This window comes from Heterocephalus glaber, unplaced genomic scaffold (genome assembly GCF_053883595.1).
Source record: "Heterocephalus glaber isolate CG9 unplaced genomic scaffold, H.glaber_assembly_v1.0 deba00001781, whole genome shotgun sequence".
NCBI lineage: Eukaryota > Metazoa > Chordata > Mammalia > Rodentia > Bathyergidae > Heterocephalus > Heterocephalus glaber.
This window is the reverse complement of record NW_028258467.1, coordinates 1065584-1086800: the sequence shown is the minus strand read 5'-3', so window position 1 is coordinate 1086800 and position 21217 is coordinate 1065584. Positions and strand designations below refer to the sequence as shown.

At 50.5% G+C, this 21217-nt stretch overlaps 2 protein-coding genes across 24 annotated transcripts in view; one reads left to right on the top strand and one right to left on the bottom strand.

The window, feature by feature from the left end:
• Clcn7 (Cl-/H+ antiporter 7) overlaps window positions 1–5849 on the bottom strand; it is a 52058-nt gene extending 46209 nt beyond the window's left edge. For 12 of the 22 annotated variants that reach the window (XM_087202886.1, XM_087202879.1, XM_087202887.1 and 9 more), the window contains exon 1: window positions 341–5678. Coding sequence is in view for 5 of the 22 variants with exons in the window: in XM_021251355.2 (XP_021107014.1) it covers window positions 341–384 (44 nt within the window). In the remaining 17 variants the exon portion in view is untranslated. The other 10 variants (XM_087202871.1, XM_087202873.1, XM_087202875.1 and 7 more) reach the window with 8 other exon arrangements.
• Window positions 5850–5938: 89 nt separating this feature from the next.
• Window positions 5939–20040, top strand: LOC147820925 (dynein axonemal assembly factor 8-like). 2 transcript variants are annotated; one of them, XM_087202892.1, is made up of 10 exons: window positions 5939–6098; window positions 8149–8308; window positions 9474–9567; window positions 11221–11471; window positions 13172–13289; window positions 14826–14967; window positions 16138–16281; window positions 16658–16786; window positions 18165–18444; window positions 19540–20040. In XM_087202892.1, exons 2-9 carry the CDS (start codon window positions 8201–8203, stop codon window positions 18433–18435), a joined length of 1257 nt encoding a protein of 418 aa, XP_087059018.1. In that variant the 5' UTR covers window positions 5939–6098; window positions 8149–8200; the 3' UTR covers window positions 18436–18444; window positions 19540–20040. The 2 variants fall into 2 exon arrangements, with proteins under 2 accessions (XP_087059018.1, XP_087059019.1); XM_087202893.1 differs by lacking the exon at window positions 11221–11471 and having other exon boundaries at window positions 9474–9620.
• The last annotated feature ends 1177 nt before the right edge of the window (window positions 20041–21217 follow it).

Sequence of the window (21217 nt, the reverse complement as noted above, 5' to 3'; positions counted from 1 at the left end):
GCTCGAATTTGTGATCCTCCTGCCTTAGCCTCCGAGAGAGCTGGGACTACAGGTGTGCGCCACCACACCTGGCTGTAACATGTGATTCTTCCAACAACACTCTGACACAGGACTTGCTATCCCATTTTCAGATAAAGAAAATGAAGCTCAGAGCCCTAGGAAGATGCAGTGGATGTCCTGACAGGAAGGCAGACAGTTCACACCTGGGTGGGCCCGTCCATTCCACCCCTTCATCTTCACCTCTCATACCAAGGTGGGGTGGTGCTGACCTCTGGCTAGTGGCTTCTATAGCCATCCTCCCTAGGTCAGACAAGACCTAGCCCACTCCCGTGGCAATCACCTCACACTGGCATTCGCCCCACTGTCCAGAAGGAATTTGACCATCTGCTGGTGCCCGGCACTGGTGCAGTGGAAGAGTGCAGTCTAGCCTTGAATGTCTTTCATCTCAAGCTCCGCACCTTGCTTCAAGAAAACAAAGAGCACAGGTTAAAGCCCAACTCTCTGATATGAGCAGATGGGCAGGCAGCGCCCTCCAGGCCCTCAGCTGAAAGAATTGGAAGTGATGATGTGCTCACGCACACACCCTGGCCTGCAGCGCCTCATGTCCTGTCAGGGCAGCCAGGGAGCCCCTTGGGTTGCTGGGCCTTTGCCCCCTCATAGCTCACCTGGAGGAGAAAGTAGGCGATGCTCTCATTGCCACAGCTGGAGGCCAGCATTAGTGGAGTCTGCCCTTCCGGGGTTGGCACATTCACACTCACCCCTGCCTCGAGCAGCAGGTGCACGATGGTATCGTGTCCAATGTAGGAGGCATACATCAGCGGGGTCCAGCCACCACCATTCTTCTTATTCAAATCTAACTCTCTCCTAAACAAATGCAAGATACACTAGACGCGCCCCACTGTCTCTTGTGGGGTTCACCAGAGCTGTCGGCAAGGCCAGGCCAGGCCAGGCTGGAGGAGCTGCCATTCCAAATGTCCCCAGGGTCGTGGTAAGGCAGGTAGGGAAATGTTTCCACTTGCTTAGACACCCACCTTTAAAAAGTCCTTGTCTCCCTTCTCTAATGTCATATTCTCGGCTGCCCCTCCTCCTAGCCTGGACCATTGATTCCTTTCTTTCGTACTATCAGTGAGATACATGTTGCTCAACCAGGGGACATTCAGCAAGGTTTGGGGTCATTTTTGGTTATCATGACTGGGCAAGGAGCCACTGGCATGATGCAGGTGGAGGGGAAAGGATGTGAACATGCAGTATACAAGATGCACCTTGGCAAAGACTGAGCTGGCCTGGTTTGTCAGCAGAGCAGAGGCTGAGACACCCTGACCACCTACCACTGGATAAGTGTCTGGTGTGTTAATGCAGAGCTGGCTGTAGAGGGTCAACAATGAAGGAGAAAGGGACATCAAGGGTGGAGAAAGGGACTCAGACCTCGCACAAGAACCACTGCCACTGACTTTGTTACCACACTATAGAAACATTCTTGAAAAATCTGTGACCAGAGAATCCTATTTTTTCTCACTGATTTCCATTACAATTCTGGAAATGCATTTTCCAACAGGAAAAAAATGCAGGTTTCCTGGCTCAGACTTTGAAACTGGGGTATGGGAGTCATAGTTTAAGATAACACCCACTCCCAGGAGCAGTTGCACGGTGAAGGCCCCGCCAACCTTTCCCCTTCCACAATTTGGGCTTCCAGTGGCAGGAACAACAATCTGTCCACATGTCTTGTGCCTCTCTTAGGATCCACATGCTAAGCTACACCGGGCAATTACTCGCCATTCACTAGCATCTTGCACACCCTGGGATGCACACCCAGGCAGCCATCCTGAAAGGTCCTGATCACAGGAATACAGTGGCAGCCCTGCCAAGAGCATACAGAGGGGGCTCTGCAGATGGCTTCAATGACCCCATTCATCATCCTTGCACTTCTATCCTTTATGAGCAGCAATTCCACAAGGACAGGGAGGAGCCTGCACCTGGGCAAAACACTTATGTTTGTCAAGCCTCGTTTCCGCCCAGAGAAGCCTCCTTCTCAGCTAATGTTGAATCCCAGGCAGAGCACAAACCCCGCTCCTCTTCTCTGTGGAGCCATTCTGGGCTACATTTTTCACAGGCCACTCGAAGACCTCAGAGCCTGAGATTTCCAGAAGAGAATTATACTGGGGGTCTTGGTGACCCTTCAAGGAGACATGGGACTGCATACCAAGCTGGCTATCCCTAAGCCTCCTGGTAAAGGAGTACTACAGACTGCCCTGGACCAGACACTGGTACTGCCTTGGCTAGGGATTTATGAGTGATGGCAACAACTTGGGAACTGGAGACCTGGTGCTTCAACGAGGCTTTGCTCTGGCTCACCAGGAACTAGAGAAGGCATCAGAGATGTAGACAAACATCATGTCACCAAGTTACCAAATGAGAAATGGCAAGCAGTATGAGTGTAAAGTATGGTGAAACACACAAGGGGCTGGACACAAATTCTTCTCCCCAAGTTACTGTAAGAATTATACTATACTATGAGTAAAACATAGCCCTGGGCCCTGCCATGGCTTTTTATGGTACTGGGACTAAATACTGCTATGTAGACTAGTAACACTGGCAGGTGGACCATGAGGGCAGGAGGCCACTCTCTAAGGAGAGCCAAAAACCTAGCCTCTCTTTTCTGCATAGAAGGTAAGAGAGGAGAGGAGGCCCCCAGGGGATAAAAATGAACTCTCTGGGCAAAGAAGGCCAATGGGTACTGCTTTCTATCTTCATTTTTGTTTTCTTCTTTTTTTGGGGGGGGGGTTGCAGTCAGTGAATCCCTAAAGCTATACTAGTAAAAGTATAGATTAATGTTTATAAGCCTATGATCAAAGAGAGTCTATGATAAAGTTTAAATTATCTTGGGTCTGAAGATGTAACTCAGTGGTACACTTCTGGTCTACCATGTGTGAGGCCCTGGGTACCATTCCCGGAACTGAGGAGGAAAAGGTTAAGCCATCTTTTTCTGTCTTGGAATCAAAGTTTCTCTCTCTCTCTCTTTCTTTTTTTTTTTGACCATAGATTGTACTCAGGACTTTTCACATGCTAGGCAAGTGCTGTAATTGAGTGACATCCCCAGCCTTTTTACTGTTGACATGAGGTCTCACCATGTAGCTCATGTGGGCTGGAACCTGTGATCCTCCTGCCTCAGTCTCCAGAGTAGCTGGGATTACACACATGCACCACCACACCCAGCAAAACTGTCTTCTTTGTTACTGCCAACATAAGTCATCACTGATAATGGGCCCAACCAGCAGGGCTTGCCCATCCATGGGTATCAGATGTCTACAACTATATGCAAGGTCCATCTCATGGGCTCTGAAGCCACTGAGATGTTATTAAAATTGTGAGGCAAAGGGATGCTCCCCAGGACCTCTTACCACTGCACACATTCCTTCACCACCTCATACTGGCCAATGGAAGCCGCTGTGTGAAGATCCAGGGGCACATCCAGCTCCTCCCGGCTGACCTGAGTCCCCAGCCTGTGCCACATGGACAAACTGCTGTTCAGGAGCTCTGGCTCACTGGCTTCATCGCTGAGCTCAGACATGGCTGCAGAGGAAGGCCCAGGGGTTAGGTCTTTCTTCCTGGCTGTTCCAGGGAATGAAACAGCTGATCCTACTCCTACGGATCTCAGATCTATTATGCTAAATGAAAGAAGCCTCTCCTGCCTGTTGTATAATTCATTTAGAGGACATTCTGGGAAAGACAAAACTGAAGGTAGAGGCCACATCAGTAGTGGCAGGAGGTCCCAAAGCAGGAGCAAGAGAGAATATGAGGGGCAGTGGATCTATTCTGTACCTTAACTATATGACTTTATGTTTTTGTCTTTTTTTTTTGTATCGGGGATCGAACTCGGGACCTTGTGCTTTTGAGGCAGATGGCGGAACCACTGAGCTAAATCCCTGGCTTGTATTTGTCAAAACTCATAGTCCTGGGCCTGGGATTTGGCTCAGTGGTTCCAGTGCCTGCCAGGAAAGCGCAAGGTCCCGAGTTTGATCCCCGCTACCAAAAAAAAAATAACCAAAACTGACAGACTTGAACCCCAAAATGAATTTAACTGTTCAGTAAATATTAAATATAAATTATTTTTCTTGCCAGGGATGTATCTCAGGGGGCCCATGCCTCCCTGGCAAGCACAAGGTCCTGAGTTCAATTCTCTGTACCAGAAAAAAAAATTTTTTTCTAAAAAAATGGAAGGAAAGCTCCTAGCACAGACACTAGGATGCAATCTGTAATGCTCAGAAAATATTAATTAAGCAAGAATCTACCTATGCATCCCCTGAAAGTGAAAGAGATGTAAGGGGAAATGTGACAGGCTGGTACACTGGTGGGTAGAAAGGATCCTCAAGATGTGACACCAGTAAGGACACACCCAGATGATAAGTCTGTGATTCTAAGTGCTTTTTCCTGGGACTTACACCTGACCCAAGGCCAGCTCATTAGCTTCTTAGTAGAATCTTGAGTTTGGGAGTGACAGGAAACAAGTGTCAAAGAGGGAGAAAAGAAGAAAGATCCATATCATGTTCAGATGGCCTGAACAAACAATGACAGTTCTTGGAGCCCCCTTGGACCTCAGTTTCTACTACAGAATACTTCCAAGTGCTGGTGACAGCCAAGATGGCCAAACAAACCAGCCACCAACCTGAGACTTTGCAGCTGTTTGTGAGATAGGGCAGGTGTGACAAGGCAGTAAGTAACAAGCCCTGGAACCACCTGTTAGTGCTTCCTGCTGGTTCTCTTCATACCTGCCAGTCTGAGATCAAGCAGCACCCTCACTTTGCAGGTGAGAATCACTACCCTGAACAGTCCTGGGCAACAGAGCCCAGATAAGAATCCAGATAAGCTTCCAACAGCTCCTCCAGTCTTCTTCTAAGTATTTTTTTCCACTTCAAACGCCTTCTCTCTCCATTTATTGAACATTCACATCTGACAACCCTAAAGTATTGAACACTGACTGACAATCAGAAGCAGAACCAGCCTCCAGAAAACTATAAGGAGAGAATCCACATGCCACGAAACCACAAATCTACTACAATTTATCTCCGTGGCATATGACGAACGTTCCCCAGCAATACAGAAAACATTCGTGCGCTTATTTGTACACGCCCAGAAAGTGTCATTTGCACCTCTTCCAGAACTTCAGGAAGTAGCACTAGAGAATGGGACCTTTTAATTTTTTCCCCCGGTGCTGAGAATGGAATCCAGGGCCCCGCGCACGCTAGGCAAACGCTCTGTCACTAAGCCATATCCCCAGCCCGGGATGTTTTAATTTTCACTCTCCCTTTCAGTCCTGTGCATTTCATAAAAATGCTAAGCATCTGTTACTTTTAAAGTAGAAACGTGTAACTGAACAAAAATAATAGCCGGGGATTTAGCTCAGTGGTGCCGCCGCCTGCCTCGCAAGTGGAAGGTCCCGAGTTCGATCCCCGGTACCAAATAATAATAATAATGATGATGATGATGATAATGATGATGATGACGACGACGATGGTGGCGGCGGTCGCGTCCACGAGTGGAGCGCCGGCAAGTCCAGGGCTGCCCCTGCAACTTCCCGGGTAGCACCCTAGAGCAGCCTGCAGTCCTGCGCCTCACAGTCCCCACCCCGCCAGGGCTGCACCGCAGAGGCAGCAGGTGCCGACACTAGGCAGGGCCTGCACGCCTCGGGCCTACCTGCTCTGGCCTCAGCCTTGGGCCGCCCTCCAGCTGCCGCTGTCGCCGCCCACCACCTTTGCAGACCTCGGCCCTCCCCGGAAGTAAGCTGCAGGAGCGCGCGGAGCACACCGGGATGCTACGAACGCGATGGAACTGGACCGTCGGGAGCCCGAGTCTTCCAGTCAGTTCGCCCAGCTGGCGGCTGACACCTACGGGAACCAATGAGCGGGCAGCTCGCCCAGATACGCCCTCCATGGGCGGGGAAGCCAATCCTGATGCAGATAGGCGCCCACGCCCATCTCGGAAGACGCTGGGGAGAGCGTTGAAGGATGGGTCCCAGGGAGTAAAGAGACCGCGGGACTCTTTGGAGTCTGTCAACCGGGTCAAGACCCAGGGAGGGAAGGTGGAGGCGGACGGTGACCCAGGCGAGTGGCGGTGGGCCTGCACGACCGCGGAGATGGACTTGAGGAGCAGGAACGGGTCTAGGGATAACATTCCTCTTTTCTCGCGTTGGAATTCAAAGGCTGGACCGGAAGTCCGGCGGCGTCCAGTTGCCTTGGCAACCGGCGGTGTGGGCGGGGTTAACGGGCTACGGGATAGAGGGTGCCTGGGTGGGACTCAGAGGGGAAGCGGAGCGTGTGCTTCTGCCAGATATGAACAGTTTCCGCAGTTTCCTCGAACATTTTGGGCATTACCCACTCCTGAGCTACAGCGCATGCTCGTTTTGCCGGTTATGTCTTTCCCTCCCCTCAGTCTCTGGCGCCCCCCCCAACCTCGGTGATTTAGTTGCCCCGAGATATACAATGCTGTGCCCTGAATTTGCAAAGCAGAGCCCCCGGCTCCAATACACTCCCTGAGTCGTGTACCAGAAGTGTCCCCACCCTGCTGCTCCCCTTTCGGGACGCACTAAGCAACAGCTCAAGCTCAAAGAAGCATAGAAGAGGCAAGAAAGCCCCGCTCATGTCACCTGCCGCGGCCCCGATGAGGGCACGGACTGCCATCCTTCTCGGACACAGTGACCTCTTAGCCACAGGGTTCTCCAGACCTCTGCCCCACAATCCTAAAGCCCTCTTGCTCTGTCTCCCAGGGCCCAGCGTTCTTTTTAGACTGTGGGTTACAAGAGGTTGGGGACTGATCTGAGTGGCAACTCCATACAAAATCTCTTGGAGACCCCAAAATTGCTTTAGTCTATCGCTTGCTGTGAGGCTTGGGATGGGAGTATAGCCCAGCGGTAGATGAGTGAGGCCCTGGGTTCCACCTCAAGTACCATTAAAAAAAAAAAAAAAAGTAATAGGGCTTCAAATTCCCAGTTTGATTCAAATTCTTTTCATCGTTTATAAGCCTCTCCAAGTCTGTAAAATGGACATAATAGTGATACAGGGTGTATGATATAGGACCTCCAAATAATCCAAATTATGTAAGGGAAATATAACTCCCAACCTTCTAGGTGTCCAAAACACCGAGTTCATGTTCTCTGAAATCGAAGAACTCTAGGAAAACAGAGGTTAAAAGTAGGAAGAATTTATTGAGGGGAAGACAGCTCCTGCCTGAGAGACAGGAGGGGGCACCCAGAAAGTGGATTGCCTAGGACCAGCGTTTTAAGAGTTTTTTATGGAGCAAAGCCTGAGGTGAGGCGGGTACAAAGTGGGACAAAACTATAGTCAACTAATAAGATCCAATGGAAAATCAGAAGGTGGGTATGAGGTAGGACAAAACTATGATCAACCAGTAAGATTACAAGTACAGTTGCTTAGGAAATATTGATTAAATGGGGATCAAATAGGGAAACAAGTCACATAGCAAGCATGTATGGAAGGAACAAGAATTTCCAGAAAGGGAGGGGTAAGGTCTTGGGCCCCCAGCCGGGTGAGCAATACCTATTCAGAATGTCAGTTACCGCTGTTCAGCCCTAGGGGAAGTATGTAGATGCAGTTGTTCCTCTTGGATCCTGGTCTTGAGTAAATGGGCCTGGATTTTCTTCTGTATTGACTCCCTCAAGGGCCTGGCCCTGTGTGACTGCCTACAACATATGTAATTAACTTAGTTCTCTATAATAATAGTATCTATGTTATATAGGACACATGATATATACCTACATGCCATTATATATCACATATATCAATTGTGTATCACACATATATCAATCTGCATATCAAGCACATATATCTATACAACATGTGCATATTCTGTATTTTCATACACAGATGATGTTTCTTCAGGCTCAACACTAGTACACATAGGTGCACAAACACGCATGTGCACATCTCACACACACACACACACACACACACACACACACACACACAGTCCTGGCACCAGTAACAGCAGCTTGCAGAACCTGAAGGAAACAGGTGGGAGGTGGTGGTCTTTGAGTCAGTTTTCGTATCCTACAGTGGTTGAGGCTTTGGAAGGGCAGCCCCCGATCTGTTGATTTTGGCTGCCTGGCCCTTCTACCTCACTCTGTGTGCTCTGCAGGGCTCCTCAGATGATTGTGCACAAAGAGAGCATCCCATGAGCCTGGGCTCCCATGGCATCCAAAGACAAAGACATAGTGCCCTCACTGGGCTCTCCCTGGGACGCCATCCTCCCGGCTGCCAAAGACCAGCTCCCATCCCTGGACTCCGACTCCTCCTTGGTGAGCAAGAGCTTTCTCCTAAGCATCATGTGACCTTCCCATGATGTGCATGACACCGGCCAAGGACAGCTTTGGAGCACTTCTCTCTGAAGACCTCCCTCCACTCTATGGGATTTGTTTTCCTTTTCCTTTCACTCTTCTGGCCTTAAAGGTGTTTTCTAGTACCCACTTCCTTCTTTATCTTTCCTTCTGCATTTGTCAGTATCTCTGAATACATGTATTGGTCCTCAGCATCCACCATTTCAGTGGTGGTTCTGGGCTCCACCTGTAAGCCAGGTGAGCTCTGCTGCTAAGTTCTTGAATTTTTGTGTGTGTCTGTCTACCACAGAACTACACCCCTAGCCTTGCTGTGCTGTTCTTGACAAGACAAGGCCAGCCCCACCACTTGGAGTGGTGACCATACCAGTGCATTGTGATAAGCCCCTGGAGGGTTTCTGCAGTTGTGGTTTGGGTCACCTGAGGTGGCCCTTGAGGATCCTTGACACCAGTAACCATATGTTCACATGTCTATGGGCAGTGATACCTCACCTTATGTGACAGTGCACTGGCAGGGGTTCTCAGCACACAGGCTGGCACTGGGCATTTACAGCAAAGGCAAGGGTTTTAGAAGAGGCCAGGTTGGTGTTATACCTGGGCAAATATGAATGTGCCAAGAGCTTCTGGGTGCTCAGGGCTTAACTAGGCACAGTGAGATCAAGCAATGGGTAAGGCAATCCCAGTGCCTCAGTGTACAGAGCACTTCATGTCTTATGATGTCCCTGTAAGATGGAGGGCACATATAAGGCTCCCTTCTTTAGCAATAGCACACCAAGGCTTTATATCATATCACATCATTAGGTGGTGGCTCAAGGTAGGGAGGCAGCTAGGCTGTGCTCTTAGCCACCACCCCCTGCTACTCCCTCAACAGCACCCCCACTCCTAAATGCTGTTATTCAGCACCAGGCATTAATGCAGCACTTGCTGTATGTGAGGTCTGGGGGGTGGCGGGCACTTATAGAACAGAGAACCGTGGATCTCACCCCCACAAGGTGGAATTGCCAAGCTCTTGTCTGGATCAGTGGCAGGAAGCAGCAGAAGGCAGGGATCTCTCTTGATGCCCCTGGGTAGCAGGGGTGGGGGGCACAGGTGCTGCCATGTCACCCAAAGCCCCCTTGTCTGCCCACAGTCAGACTTTGATGAAGAGGAACCATTCATCTTCCAGCGAAACCAACCTGTCCTGATTCCAGACCTGGCTGAGGAGCTGGCTGAAGACCCTGCTGGTAGAGACAAATCTGGGACCTGGGTCCCTGGAGCTAAAAAACCTCCACCTGAGGTCTGTGGGACGCAGGCTAAGGGAACCCATGATGTCTGGCACCTTGCTGGCAGAAGGGAGTATGTGTCTGTCCACAGCTCTCGGGACTCTAAACATCAGTATGGGTCCACAGTGCCTAAAACTGCTGGTCTAGCATGTGGTACACTCAGTCCTTCCACCTTCAGGGACAAACCAAAGTATTCAGGGGCCCAACTGCTAAGCATGTGCATCTCTTTGCCCTAAGACGCCCAGCACACTTCTCTGTCTGATTTTGCCCTCTGCTCTCCCTCTAGTCCCCTCCTTTCCTGTTTTCTCCCAAGACACACCACACTGTCTGTCCATTGTCACAGCTGCCTGTCATAAATGTCTCTCTATAACCTGCCTGGCTCCACAGCTACCTGGCACGGAGCCTGGCAAGTAAGCAGAAGCTTCCTAAACATTTGTTTAACTGTGAAAGGCTCCAGAGGGCAGAAGGTCCTCCATTAATCCCTCAGCAGACATGCAAGCTGCTACTCAGGACACAATTAGGGAAGGCCATAGCACCCTCTCAAGCCTCTTAGTCACAGTAATTGCCAACATCAGATCCAGTGTCTATCTCTGTCTCCCCACGTCCCAGGACCCCAGGTAAGACCAAGAACTCTATCTAAACTTAATGACTTGGTGCTGAAAATGAACTGTTTCCTTTATAAATAGAACCCATCCAACAGCTATCATCCCTGGGCAGCCCCAGTCAGTCAGCTATGATGTGGTTGTGGTTAAATGTCCTGTTTCCAATGAAAACACTGTAAATGCCCTTGCTTCCATAATGAGGCGGGGCAGGGGAATGAGGGTGGGAAGCTTCAGGAGCACCAGGCTCTGGGTTGACCCTCAGCTCAGTTCTGCCCAGCATCATTAACCAGGTGAATGGGGTGCACGATAGCTTAACCAAATCAAATGACAGCCATGCCTAGGACCAGGTCTGAAATAACCCCAAGCGAGACATTTCCAGGGCTGCTAGGACCCTGGGTTAGTTCAGGTGACAGTTTTCATGTTTTGAGTCTTTTTCATTTCTAGAGTTACTTTGGCAACTCTTCTGGGCATTTTTTTTTTTAATTTGGGCAGAAGGAGTACTGCTGATGGATACAGGGTTTCTGTTTGGGGAAACGGAAGAGTTTTGGAAATAGTAGGAACAGCCATGAAACTATATTTAAAGTGGTTAAAATGGGAAGTTGTATGTTGTATACATATTTTGCCATGAAAGAACAATTCCTTGAGTATTTTTTTTTTCTGGTACAGGGGTTGAACTCAGGACCTTGCACTTGCAAGGCAGGTGTAGTACCTCTGAGCTAAATCTGCAGCCCTGAGGTGTGTTTTTCTAGATGCTAGCAGAGGACATATGTTTTCTCAGCAGCCAGTTGCGGTGCCTCTGGGACTCAGTGGAGAACCCGGGAGTGAACAGAATGAAAGGATGAAGGATTGGGCCCCTTGGGAAGGAAGGAACCCTGGCCAGCCGATCAGGAGCTGTGCTGAGAGCCACACTCTTCCTGGGATAGCCAAGGAGACCCCTGCATGGCGGGAAGGTGACCTTGGGACCCTGTCCTTCAACACCAAAGGATTCCAGAATCTTCCCTGGGGTCTGCAGGGAGAAGCTGCTTTTGCCCCGAGGGACAGCCGAAGACAGAGCCCCCGGGCTCTGCCTGGCAAGACTGTGCCAACCGCAGAGCCCTCCACCAGGAGAGGAGAAGGATGATAGAGAAGGATGTGCTCCAGAAAGTAACCTGGGGTGCCTGGGACCCAGCCTGTGGTGACCAAGCCCAGGCTGCGGAGTCAGGTCCCAGGCTAGCGACACACTTGAAGGGGCCTTGGGAAGACCGGCTGGTACTCTCGCTCCAGGTGGGTGTCTCCACTGCCCAGCCCTCCCTCAGACCTATCCCCCCCAGCATAGCCTCCCTCCCAGCCTACTGAGGCTAGAACCAGCTGGCTCACCTCAGGGCGGCTTGAGAGTCCTGAGTCCACCAACCGAGGGCAGCCTGCTCATCTCAGAGAGTGGGTGATCTGGGCCAGGAGCAAGCAGACTCCAGCCTTCTTTAGAGAGAAAACAAAAAGTATGCTGATCCCAAGTGTATATTTTTAAATGCCTACAGCCACACGTAAAGAGCCAGATGCTATCAAAGCGAAATTCTCCAGATGGGGAAGCCCTCATTCTCATGCAGCAGAAGCACTTGTTCAAGTTGGAGTCAGCAGGCAAATGAGGGAACCAGCAAGGTGACAAAGTCAGTTTAGAGGAATTAGGAAACTAGATGTGGTGGTGCATACGTGTAATCCCAGCACTCTGGGAGGCTGAGGTGAGATTGTAAATTAGAGGCCACCTGAGGCAGTTTACCTTTAGTGAGACCTTGTCTCAAAATTTAAAAAGAGGCTGGAAATGTAGTTCAGTGGAAGGGCCCTAGGTTCAATCTGCAGTACCAAAAAGGGGAGGCAGGCTAGGAGAGATGGATTTTGTGAAATAAAACAAAAAGGAAATGCAAAGAGATGATTGCTGCACCCTGTGCAGAGTAGGGGGCCACAGGGTTATAAACTAGGTACAAACCGGTTCACCTTCCTTGCACAGGTGGGCCTGCAGGAAGAGGCTCCAACATGGCATGCGTCCATTAGAGCATTTTGCTTTTCCTATTAGTTTTAATTTTTTACTTTGATTTTTTTTCTTTTATTTTCTTTTTCCAGTACCAGGGATTGAACTCAGGACCTTGTGCTTTTGAGGCAGGTGCAGTGCCACTGAGCTAAATCCCCAGCCCTAATTTTTCACTTTGAGACAGGGCCTTGCTTAGTTGGCCAGGGTGGGTTTGAACTTGTATTCCTCCTGCCTCAGCCTCCCAGAGTGCTGGGATTACAGGCGTGACTCAGATAATTTTTCTTAACATAGAGAAAACTAGTACCAGGGATTACATTCTTTTCATTACTATTTACGTAAGCCATCCTTTCCTTTCTGTTCACCCCCGACAACTTTTATTTTTCCTCATCTATAGAGCTGCAAGAAGTAAGGTCCTGTATAATAAACTTTCATTTTGGCTACATGTATAGCTCATTGGTAGAACGCTTGCCTAGTATACATGAGGCCCTGGGTCTCATTCCCAGTACCCCAAAAGAAGAATCATTCTCAGCTTTCTCCCTCCTTTTATAGCATTCTGTCTTCAAAGCCCTCCTGGCCCAGTTCTCCACTTGGATATGTTTCTTAAAAGAGCCAAACTTGTTAAAGCTCCAGACATCCCATACTTGTATGAACCTGAACAGTTATAAAACAACACAGGGTTTCTTCCAGTTCAAACAACATCTTTGTGCCCCAAAACAAAAAGCAGTGACGTAAAACAGGCATGAGAAGGAAGCCTCAAGACATGCAGGTTCTGCCTTGCAGGAGGGGTTTGGCTGCAATCATCACAAGGAAGGATGTGTGCATTTGTGGGATGCATTTGATCCCCAATTTCTACCCTACAACACCCATGACACGCGCCCCTGGTTGCAGCAGCTATAAAAGCAGATGCCCCTGCCTCTGGGACCCTGGGGCAGCCTCATAATCACCAGCTTCATTGTTACAGCAACTTGAAGAGTGGGATTTGGATTACATCCTTCAGAGTCTGCCAGAGCGAGAAGACAACCAGGGAAATTGTGCACCCAGAACCGCGTGGTGGGCGGCTGACTCCTGCCGAGGCGAAGGTCTGACTCTGAACACCGCAGCCCAAGTGAACCCAAGCAGCTCCTTCTAAGGGCTCAGTGACGGAGGGCTGTGGTCTAGACACGATCAGCCCCGTGGTCATGTTTTCTTTCTGCTTGCTCAGCCCCTTGCTGCCCTAAGCCTTGTGTTGCCTGTCCTTGCAAGACTCCATGCATTCACTCAACATACATATGGTTTCCTGCCATGTGCCAGGTGTGTCCTGGCCTCAGGACCTTTTCCTCCCCTCCCCTCCTAGAGCTTCCTCCCTTTCTTCCTGGGGAAGGTTACTCAGAGGAAGGCCACTCCTAGCGCTTTCAGTCCTTCGGCCAGCTCTTTTGCACAGTCCTGCTCCCCTGGCTCACAGGAGGGCTAAGGATGGCCTCTCTGTCACAACACTTGTGGTCTGGCTCTGGGCAGTTGTTCGGACAACGTGAAATCCCCCCACCCCTCCCCACTCACTGGGGCCCACAACAGCAGGCCAGGGCTGTGGCCAAGGAGCAAGGCAGGTGCCAGGGTTCCAGCTCCAGTTCCACAGCAAAATCCCACAGCGCCTGGGATGTTTTCTGCATAGTTTTGTAGGTAATTCACACCCCTCTTGCAGGATGTAGAGAGATAGATCCTCCTCTATGGTGGGCAGATGTAGGTATAATAGGCACACTCTTTCTGAAGAATGGTGTGGCAGAGTCTCGTTCCTTATTTATTTATTTACTTATTTATTTGAAGCATGGTCTCACTATGTAGTTCAGGCTGGCCTTAGATTCACTATATAGCCCAAGCTGGGCTTGAACTTGCAGCAATCTTTCTGCCTCAGTCTCTTGAGTGCTAGAATTACACATGTGTGCCACCATGTTCGGCACTAGTCCCTACTTTAAAGGCATGTAACCCTTTAATTAAGCTGTTTTATTTTGTATCATGTTCTGTTTGTTTGGTTTTGGTTTTTTTTGAGACAATACAGCTCAGCCTGGTCATAAACTCATTATGTAGCCCAGGTTGGCTTTGAACTTACAATCTTTCTGCCTCAGTTTCCTGAATGCTAGGACTACAGGTGTGTGTCACACCCAGGTCATGCTATTCCATTTTGAAACATCTCTCCTAAACATATACCCTAGTGGGTAAGGGTGTGTATTCAAGGATGCTGGTTGCAGTGTTCTTTAAAATTAAGAAAACTGGGGCCGGGGATTTAGCTCAGTAGTTCCGGCGCCTGCCTCTAAAGCGCAAGGTGCTGAGTTTGATCCCCTGTACCAAAAAAAAAAAAAAAATTAAGAAAACCAGGAAGCTGGGCATGGTGGTGAAACATAGCGAGACTCTGTTTCAAAACAAAACAGTAAGGCATCCCTACTTCACGGAGCTCAATCCCTACTCGTAGACACTGCTCCCCTTGGGCAGAGGAGCCTTGTAAAAGGCTGGGGTGGGACAGATATGGTTAAGCCTGAGATACATGCACTGCAGGAGGAGATTCGGCTCCTGAGGCTCAAGCTGCTATAAATCAAGATGGGCTGAGTCCCTACTAAGCAGCCTCCTCTCCTCTGCAACCCCAGACCACACTGTGCCACGATCCCAGGACAGACTTCTGGAGCAGCTGGTCCTTCTGTGTCCCACGCAGCACAGAGCCTCCACCTCTGCCCAGAAGGTGCCTGCCCAGATGCCCAAAGACACCAAGGAAAAGGAGGCCGGAAGCAGGTGAGACTTGGTGCCAGCCATGGCCTGTTGTCTGAAGACTGGTCCACATCAGGCAGCACTGATTGGGCCTACTATGTGTGAGGCACTTAATGTGCCACTTTCTCATTTAATCTCAAGAATTGGATCAAGGGCCAGGGATTTAGCTCAGTGGTTCCATCGCCTGACTCACAAGTCCAAGGTCCCGAGTTCAATCCCCAGTACCAAACTCCCCCCTTGGAAAAAAAAGAATTGGATCAGGCACGCAGCCCTAAATCTGAGGCCAAGAGAAGTTGCCTTTCTTAGGCTATAAATGGCATAGCTGAGAATTGCTTCCCCAAAGCACCTGCCCCAAACCTATAGGAACCTCCTTCCACTGTCCATCCATTTGGTCTCCTGGGAAGCAGCACCTTCCCCTCACACCACACCAATGGGTCCGGCCCTGGGGATGTGTCCCCAGCCAGGTCAGTCAGAGCTTTCCCTGGGATTTGATGACCTGTGTGTCCCTGTGAAGGGCTAAAGGGCTGTTGGCAGCCACCTGAGGTTCCACATGGAGAAAGGCAGGCTGCAGTGATGGAGTGGAGATGGGGGAAGCAGAAGTAGAGAAAGAGCCCTGGGGTCTCTGGAGACCTAGGTGTACTTCTCCCATCCTACACTTTGGTTGTTCCACCCCTTTGGGAACCTCAGAGCCAATGCATCCATCTCCTCTCCTGACCCAGTGGTTTTGCCTTTGATGTGCCCAATGAGCAAAAGTATCTAACAGACATAGCCGCATGTGTCCCATCCAATATGGTAGCCACCCTATCTCAAGAAATGGGGTTGGAGCTGAGCATGGTGGCACACGCCTGTAATCCCAGTACTTGGGAGGCTGAGGCAGGAGGATCACCATGAGTTTGAGGCCAGCCCGGGCTACATAGCAAGTTCAAGACTAGTCTAAACTATGTAGCAAGACCTCATTTTAAAATACCAAAACCAGGGCTGGGGATTTAGCTCAGTGCCACTGCGCCTGCCTTGCAAGCACAAGGTCCTGAGTTCAATTCCCAATACATAAAAAACAAACCCAGGTGGGTTTGAAGTGCCTACCAATACATGGTGGGTAACCATTCAGGGCCACCATGAGCACTGTGGTTGGTCAAGCCCAGCAGGTCCTTGTCACAGAGGAAGTAATGGCCCACCCTGCTTTTTTCATCTCAGATGTGCTTCTATAAAGCTGGGCTTTCAGGCTGCACAGGGCCAGAAGCTTGCTGGGGGCGTGAGGCCGAAGACAGAGCCTCCTACCATCTTCATTGACCTGCGGCGGACAGAGCCACTGGAGCCACAAGACCAGTCCCCAGAAAGGTACAGAGCAGAGTCCGCCTGCAGCTCTCTGCTTGATAGAGGTCACCCACTGGCCCCACGAGGCCTTGGCAGTTCCAACAGGGAGCAGCAGGAACTTGGAAAGAGTTGGAATATCACTTATTTGACAAGCGCATTAAGCTAGGAACTGAGCAAGGCCAGTCCCACTTGGTCCCCTGCAGAGGGAAGGAGAGGGGAAGAGGGCAAACCTCATCTCGGCTGGAGTCCACCTATACCCTCCCTCCATCACTCAGCAGGAAGTCCAGTGGCCCAGTGGTTTTGGCTGTTGCACTTTAGCTGGCTGCCTGACCCCCCAGGCCTTAGATCCCCCTTGGTGCACTGGGATACATGCAAAGAACCCATTTCCTCTCCTCCCCAGCTCCAGCCACAGCTCCTCTGACAGTGGAGAGGAGGAGGATGAAGATGAATATGAGGAAGAGGACACAGCAGCTCTAGGAGACCATCAGGGCCCAGCACAGCAGGCATCTCTTTCCTCCTGGGGCCTAAGGTAACCACAGGCCCGCCACCTGCCTCTGCTGCCCTGGCATCCTGGCCCTCTGGGCTCTTAACCCTGTCCTGCACCCTAAGGACCTGCCTGTGAGGGTGGGTGGGGCCTGGGACCTGTGGGAGCCCCATTGGGCCTAGCTCTGTCCCAACCTGGCCTGCTGGGCCTTGGGCATCATTGAGGACACCCCAGCACCTCTTGAGGATGGCTTAGTACATTCTCTTTCCAAAAACCAGCTCCCCATGTGCTCTTGCTCCCTGTCCCAGTGGCAGTGGAAGCGAAGAGGAAGTGTGGCAATGGAATGAAGTGGTGGTTGTTAGCCAAGAATGAAAGGCTTGGGTGAATTAAAGTGTCAGGTTCAGGGAAGTGAGGAGGCTCCACTGTGACCTAGAGGTGAATGAAAATCACTGACTGTGGCAGTGACTAGCACTGGAATGTCCGGCCTCATGTGGCCTTACCCCCATGCACTGTGCGATTGATTAGGCATCGCAGAAAAAAAAAAGCAGGAAGAAAACAGGTGCAGCAGTAAACAGGTCCCCTGCCAGAAGCCGGTGACATAATCAATATGCAGCAAAACCACAGGGCAGGAGCTGCAGCCTCCCGCTGTGCATGCTGAGACCCAAGGACACACTTGGAGCTCACCCTCGCTTTTCCTGGAGGTATCTCTCCTCCCCTCGCCAGTGGCCCTGCACAAGGCCATGCTTCCTCGGCAAGGGTCAGTGTCTGGGCAAAGGTCTGCATGCTCCTGCTGGTCTCACTGCACAGCCCCTGAACTGAGCATCTCCTTCCTGGTCTGCAGTTCTGAGTCAGGTGATCCACGCCTATGCCCAGGCTGCTTCTTCAGCAAATGGCTTCACATCACCAAACCTCCTGGTCTTCATCCGGGACTGGGAGAAGGTTTTCATTCCCACTTGAAGGATTCCGGAGTCGGCACCTAGAAAGTACTGTTAGTCCCTGTGATCTTGTTGGCCCAGGCTTGAGACATCAAGTGTTTCCTCCAGCGCTGACTGGGGAAGGAGCCCTGCTCCCCTGGAAGCTCTTCCCATAAGAATGCCCATGGTCTGCATGTTCTTTCTAGACTTACCTCTCAGTTGGGTTTAACCAGCTAAAACCTAAACTTGGAGATGGAACTCAGGGCAGATGGTAACGTTTTTCTAATTGGGAGGCCCTTGTGGCCAGGAGAGAAACACCCCACCTCTGTGTGGCAAAGTCTTGCTGCACCCTCCCTGGAGGAGATGCCACAGCACCTGTCATCCCACTGCTGCCAGACTGGATCCCTGCAGTTGTCAGAGATCATTGAAGCCCTGCCTGGTTCCACTGCCGAGTTGGGAGGCTGGGCCTCTGTGGGGTTTGGACTGAGGTTGGTTTCACTGCATTTCAGGGGCTGCACTGGGAAGAGTCAGCTTCTCCAGCAGCTGAGGGCATTTCGGAAGGGAACAGCTCTGCCCCAGCCTCCTGCCAGTGAGGGCAGCTGTGGCCAGAGAGCGCCGGTCACTGAGGATGCGGCCAGATCCAGAAGTGAGAGCAAGGAAGATGTGAAACTCTGCACAGAAGGGCCGAATGCCCAGCCCAGACTCTCAGAGGGGCATTCCAGGCCCCTGGAGCCAAGGTCAGCCAGGGAGGCCCTGGTGCCTCCTCTGGGCCTGCTGTAGGGTCCTCAGGTAAGGAGATCTGACAGCAAGCTAGAGCGGCCTCACTTTCCATCCACACAGGCCTTGGTTTGGTCCTCAAACCCCAGCTCCTAGGAAGATCACAAGATTAAGCACAGGCTGAGTAATTTAGTGGGGTCTCAAAATAAAAAACAGTAAAGGGCTGGGGATGTAGCTCAGTGCAAAGACCCTATGTTCAATCCCCAGTACCACAAAAGAAAGAAAGAATTTGGTCACCTCATTTTCATTCACCCATAGCAAAGAGCAAACACAAATTTGTACATAAAACATGCCAATAAGCTAGGCATGGTGGTGTACACCTATATTCCCAGGACTCGAAGGCTGAGGCAGGAGGATTGCAAGTTCAAGCCCAGCTTTGGCAACTCAGCGAATTAATGAGACCTTGTCTCCAAAAACAAAAGCAAACAAAATACCATGATAACAACTCTGGGAAACAGAGTGGCCCCAGTCCTCTGAAGAGGCTGGATGGAAGCATGGGGACACAGTGTCATTCGTTTTCACAGTGGGACAATGAGACACCTTCATCTTTTTCCATTTCTACATATTTTTTTCTTTAATAAATATTGTTTCCATTATACCAGGTATTTTTAAAAACTAGTGGTGTGCAGGGCCAGGGATTTAGCTCAGTGGTTCTGCTGCCTACCTCGCAAGCATAAGGTCCCAAGTTCGATCCCTGGTACCAAAAAAGAAAACAAAACTAGTGGGGTGTGTGTGTGTGTGTGTGTGTGTGTGTGCGTTTATGACTCCAGATTGAACCTAGGGACTTTGCACTGATCTACATCCTTAGCCCACTTTAAATTTTTTATTTTGAGACAAGGTCTTGCTACATTGCCCAGGCTAGACTCAAACTTGCGATCCTTCTGCCTCAGCCTCTCAGAGTGCTGGGATTACAGGTCTGTGCCACCACATCCAGCCAAATTTCAAGACTGAAGGAGACTTCAGCCTGATTTTCTAGGTCCCTGGGTATTTGCTATTTTGTGCATTAAATTAACATATGTACATACATCCCCACACACATGCACTTTTGAAAAGGGGCTATCAACTGAAATTTGCTTTTTCCTTTTTTTCTTTACCTAAAATATAAAGGTGCACACAGTTTCTGGGGGGCTTCTAGACTGAAGGAGGTGTTGGCGTTTGCAGATTAGCCGCTCTAACACTGAAAACTGTCCCATACAAGATGAAGGCGCCCACCCTCAGGCACCAGTGAGACCAGCCCTGCCTGGACAGGAGATGCCTGTCCCCCTCCACCCTGTTACCAAAAGCCTTACCCCTCACCCCCACCTTAACAGAGTCCTTCTGTCCCTGCCTTGTCAGTCCTGATCAGTGGCACTTTTGATCTCTTGCTAACTGGTCTCCAGGATGCTGCCCCAGTCTGCCTCATGGAATAGCAGAAAAATCACTGTCATCTGGATGCCTCCATGCCACAGGCTCAGGGGGCACTGCAGGTTTTAGCTGCCACAATGCTGAGGGTACCCAGGGATTCCTCGGTAGCAAGTGTTAAGCCGACAAAAGGCACTCTGCCCAACTGTGCCCAGCCTGAGCCAGTAGCAATATCTCATAAACACCAGCCACAGGCAGCCAAAATCAGGGCCTCAGACTCCAGCTCTGCAGACCCCACCACCAGCCCTACTCCCAGCCACAAGTGGCGTCTCCATTGGCTTCCACAAAGGCCTGCAGGAAGCTGCTTCGCAGGCCTGGGCCAGGCCGGCTCTCCTTGCCCCCCACCCTACTGCAGCTGTTTAACTGTCATTTTCTCCCATCTCCACACCTCTTCCTGGAAGTAAGTTCATTTAGAATGTTTCACAGTAATAAAAAAAACTTTGTTCCACATTCAGCTCTGACTGTGAACTACTGTCAAGGGAAGTTGGAGGAAAGAGGCAGTGGGAGTTCAGACCTGGGTTCAAAGCCAGCTGGGCAAGGTGTTTACTGCTCTCCATGCCACGGCTTCCCCTCCCACAAAAGGAGTCATGGAAACCCTGTCTCATAGCACGGGTGTCCAGAACTCGAACCCTTTCATTTGGATCATCAGAGGGTGACACTGGTCAGAGAGTAAGCAGCAGCAGCCAAGTCCGGAACAGCAGAAGGGGGAGCCCCTGCAGTGGATGGACAGGAGGCCTCTGAGATGGGCAATGGCTCTGTGGCCAGCCTCCTGCAGCACCACCCAGACACGAGAAAAATGAGCCCAGGCCCTGGTGAGACAGGAGAGGACTGCCTGATGCTTTCTAAATACCTTGCAGCCAGCCCAGCTGCATCAGGGAGGTTTTTGTTTTTTGCAAGATTGAGAATTCAACCCAGGGCCTTTCAACTAAACTATTTCCCCACCCCAGCTCCCTCCCTTTTTTTTTTTTTTTTTTTTTTTTTGAGATAAGGTCATGCTAAGTTGCCCAGCTGGGCTCAAACTTACAGTCTTCCTCCCTCAGCCTCCCAGGGTCCTGGGACTACAGATGTGCACCACCACGGCCAGCTTCTGGGGAGATATTTGCTTTGGCTGTATCAGACTTCAGTTGCAGACTTATCACAGATGATTGTTGTTTTGGGGTTTTTTTGTATCAGGGATCAAACTCAGGACCTTGTGCTTGTGAGGCAGGCAGCAGCACCACTAAGCTAAATCCCTGGTTCTATCACAGATTATTTTACCTCTGTACAGCCCTCTTTGAGTAGGTCTGCAAGGGGCCCTCTCCTACCCTATGACCAAACAGTCTGAGACTACACATGTACAAGCTCAGCTTTTCTCCTTTTTAAATACCCTCTCCATACCGTTAGG

Excerpts from the sequence above, each read along its gene's own strand:
- LOC147820925 (XM_087202892.1), top strand. The coding sequence starts at position 8,201 with ATGGCATCCAAAGACAAAGACATAGTGCCCTCACTGGGCTCTCCCTGG. Across the intron at positions 11,472-13,171 it reads GGCTGGTACTCTCGCTCCAG|CAACTTGAAGAGTGGGATTT; the intron begins GTGGGTGTCTCC and ends TCATTGTTACAG. Across the intron at positions 16,787-18,164 it reads CTTTCCTCCTGGGGCCTAAG|GGGCTGCACTGGGAAGAGTC; the intron begins GTAACCACAGGC and ends ACTGCATTTCAG.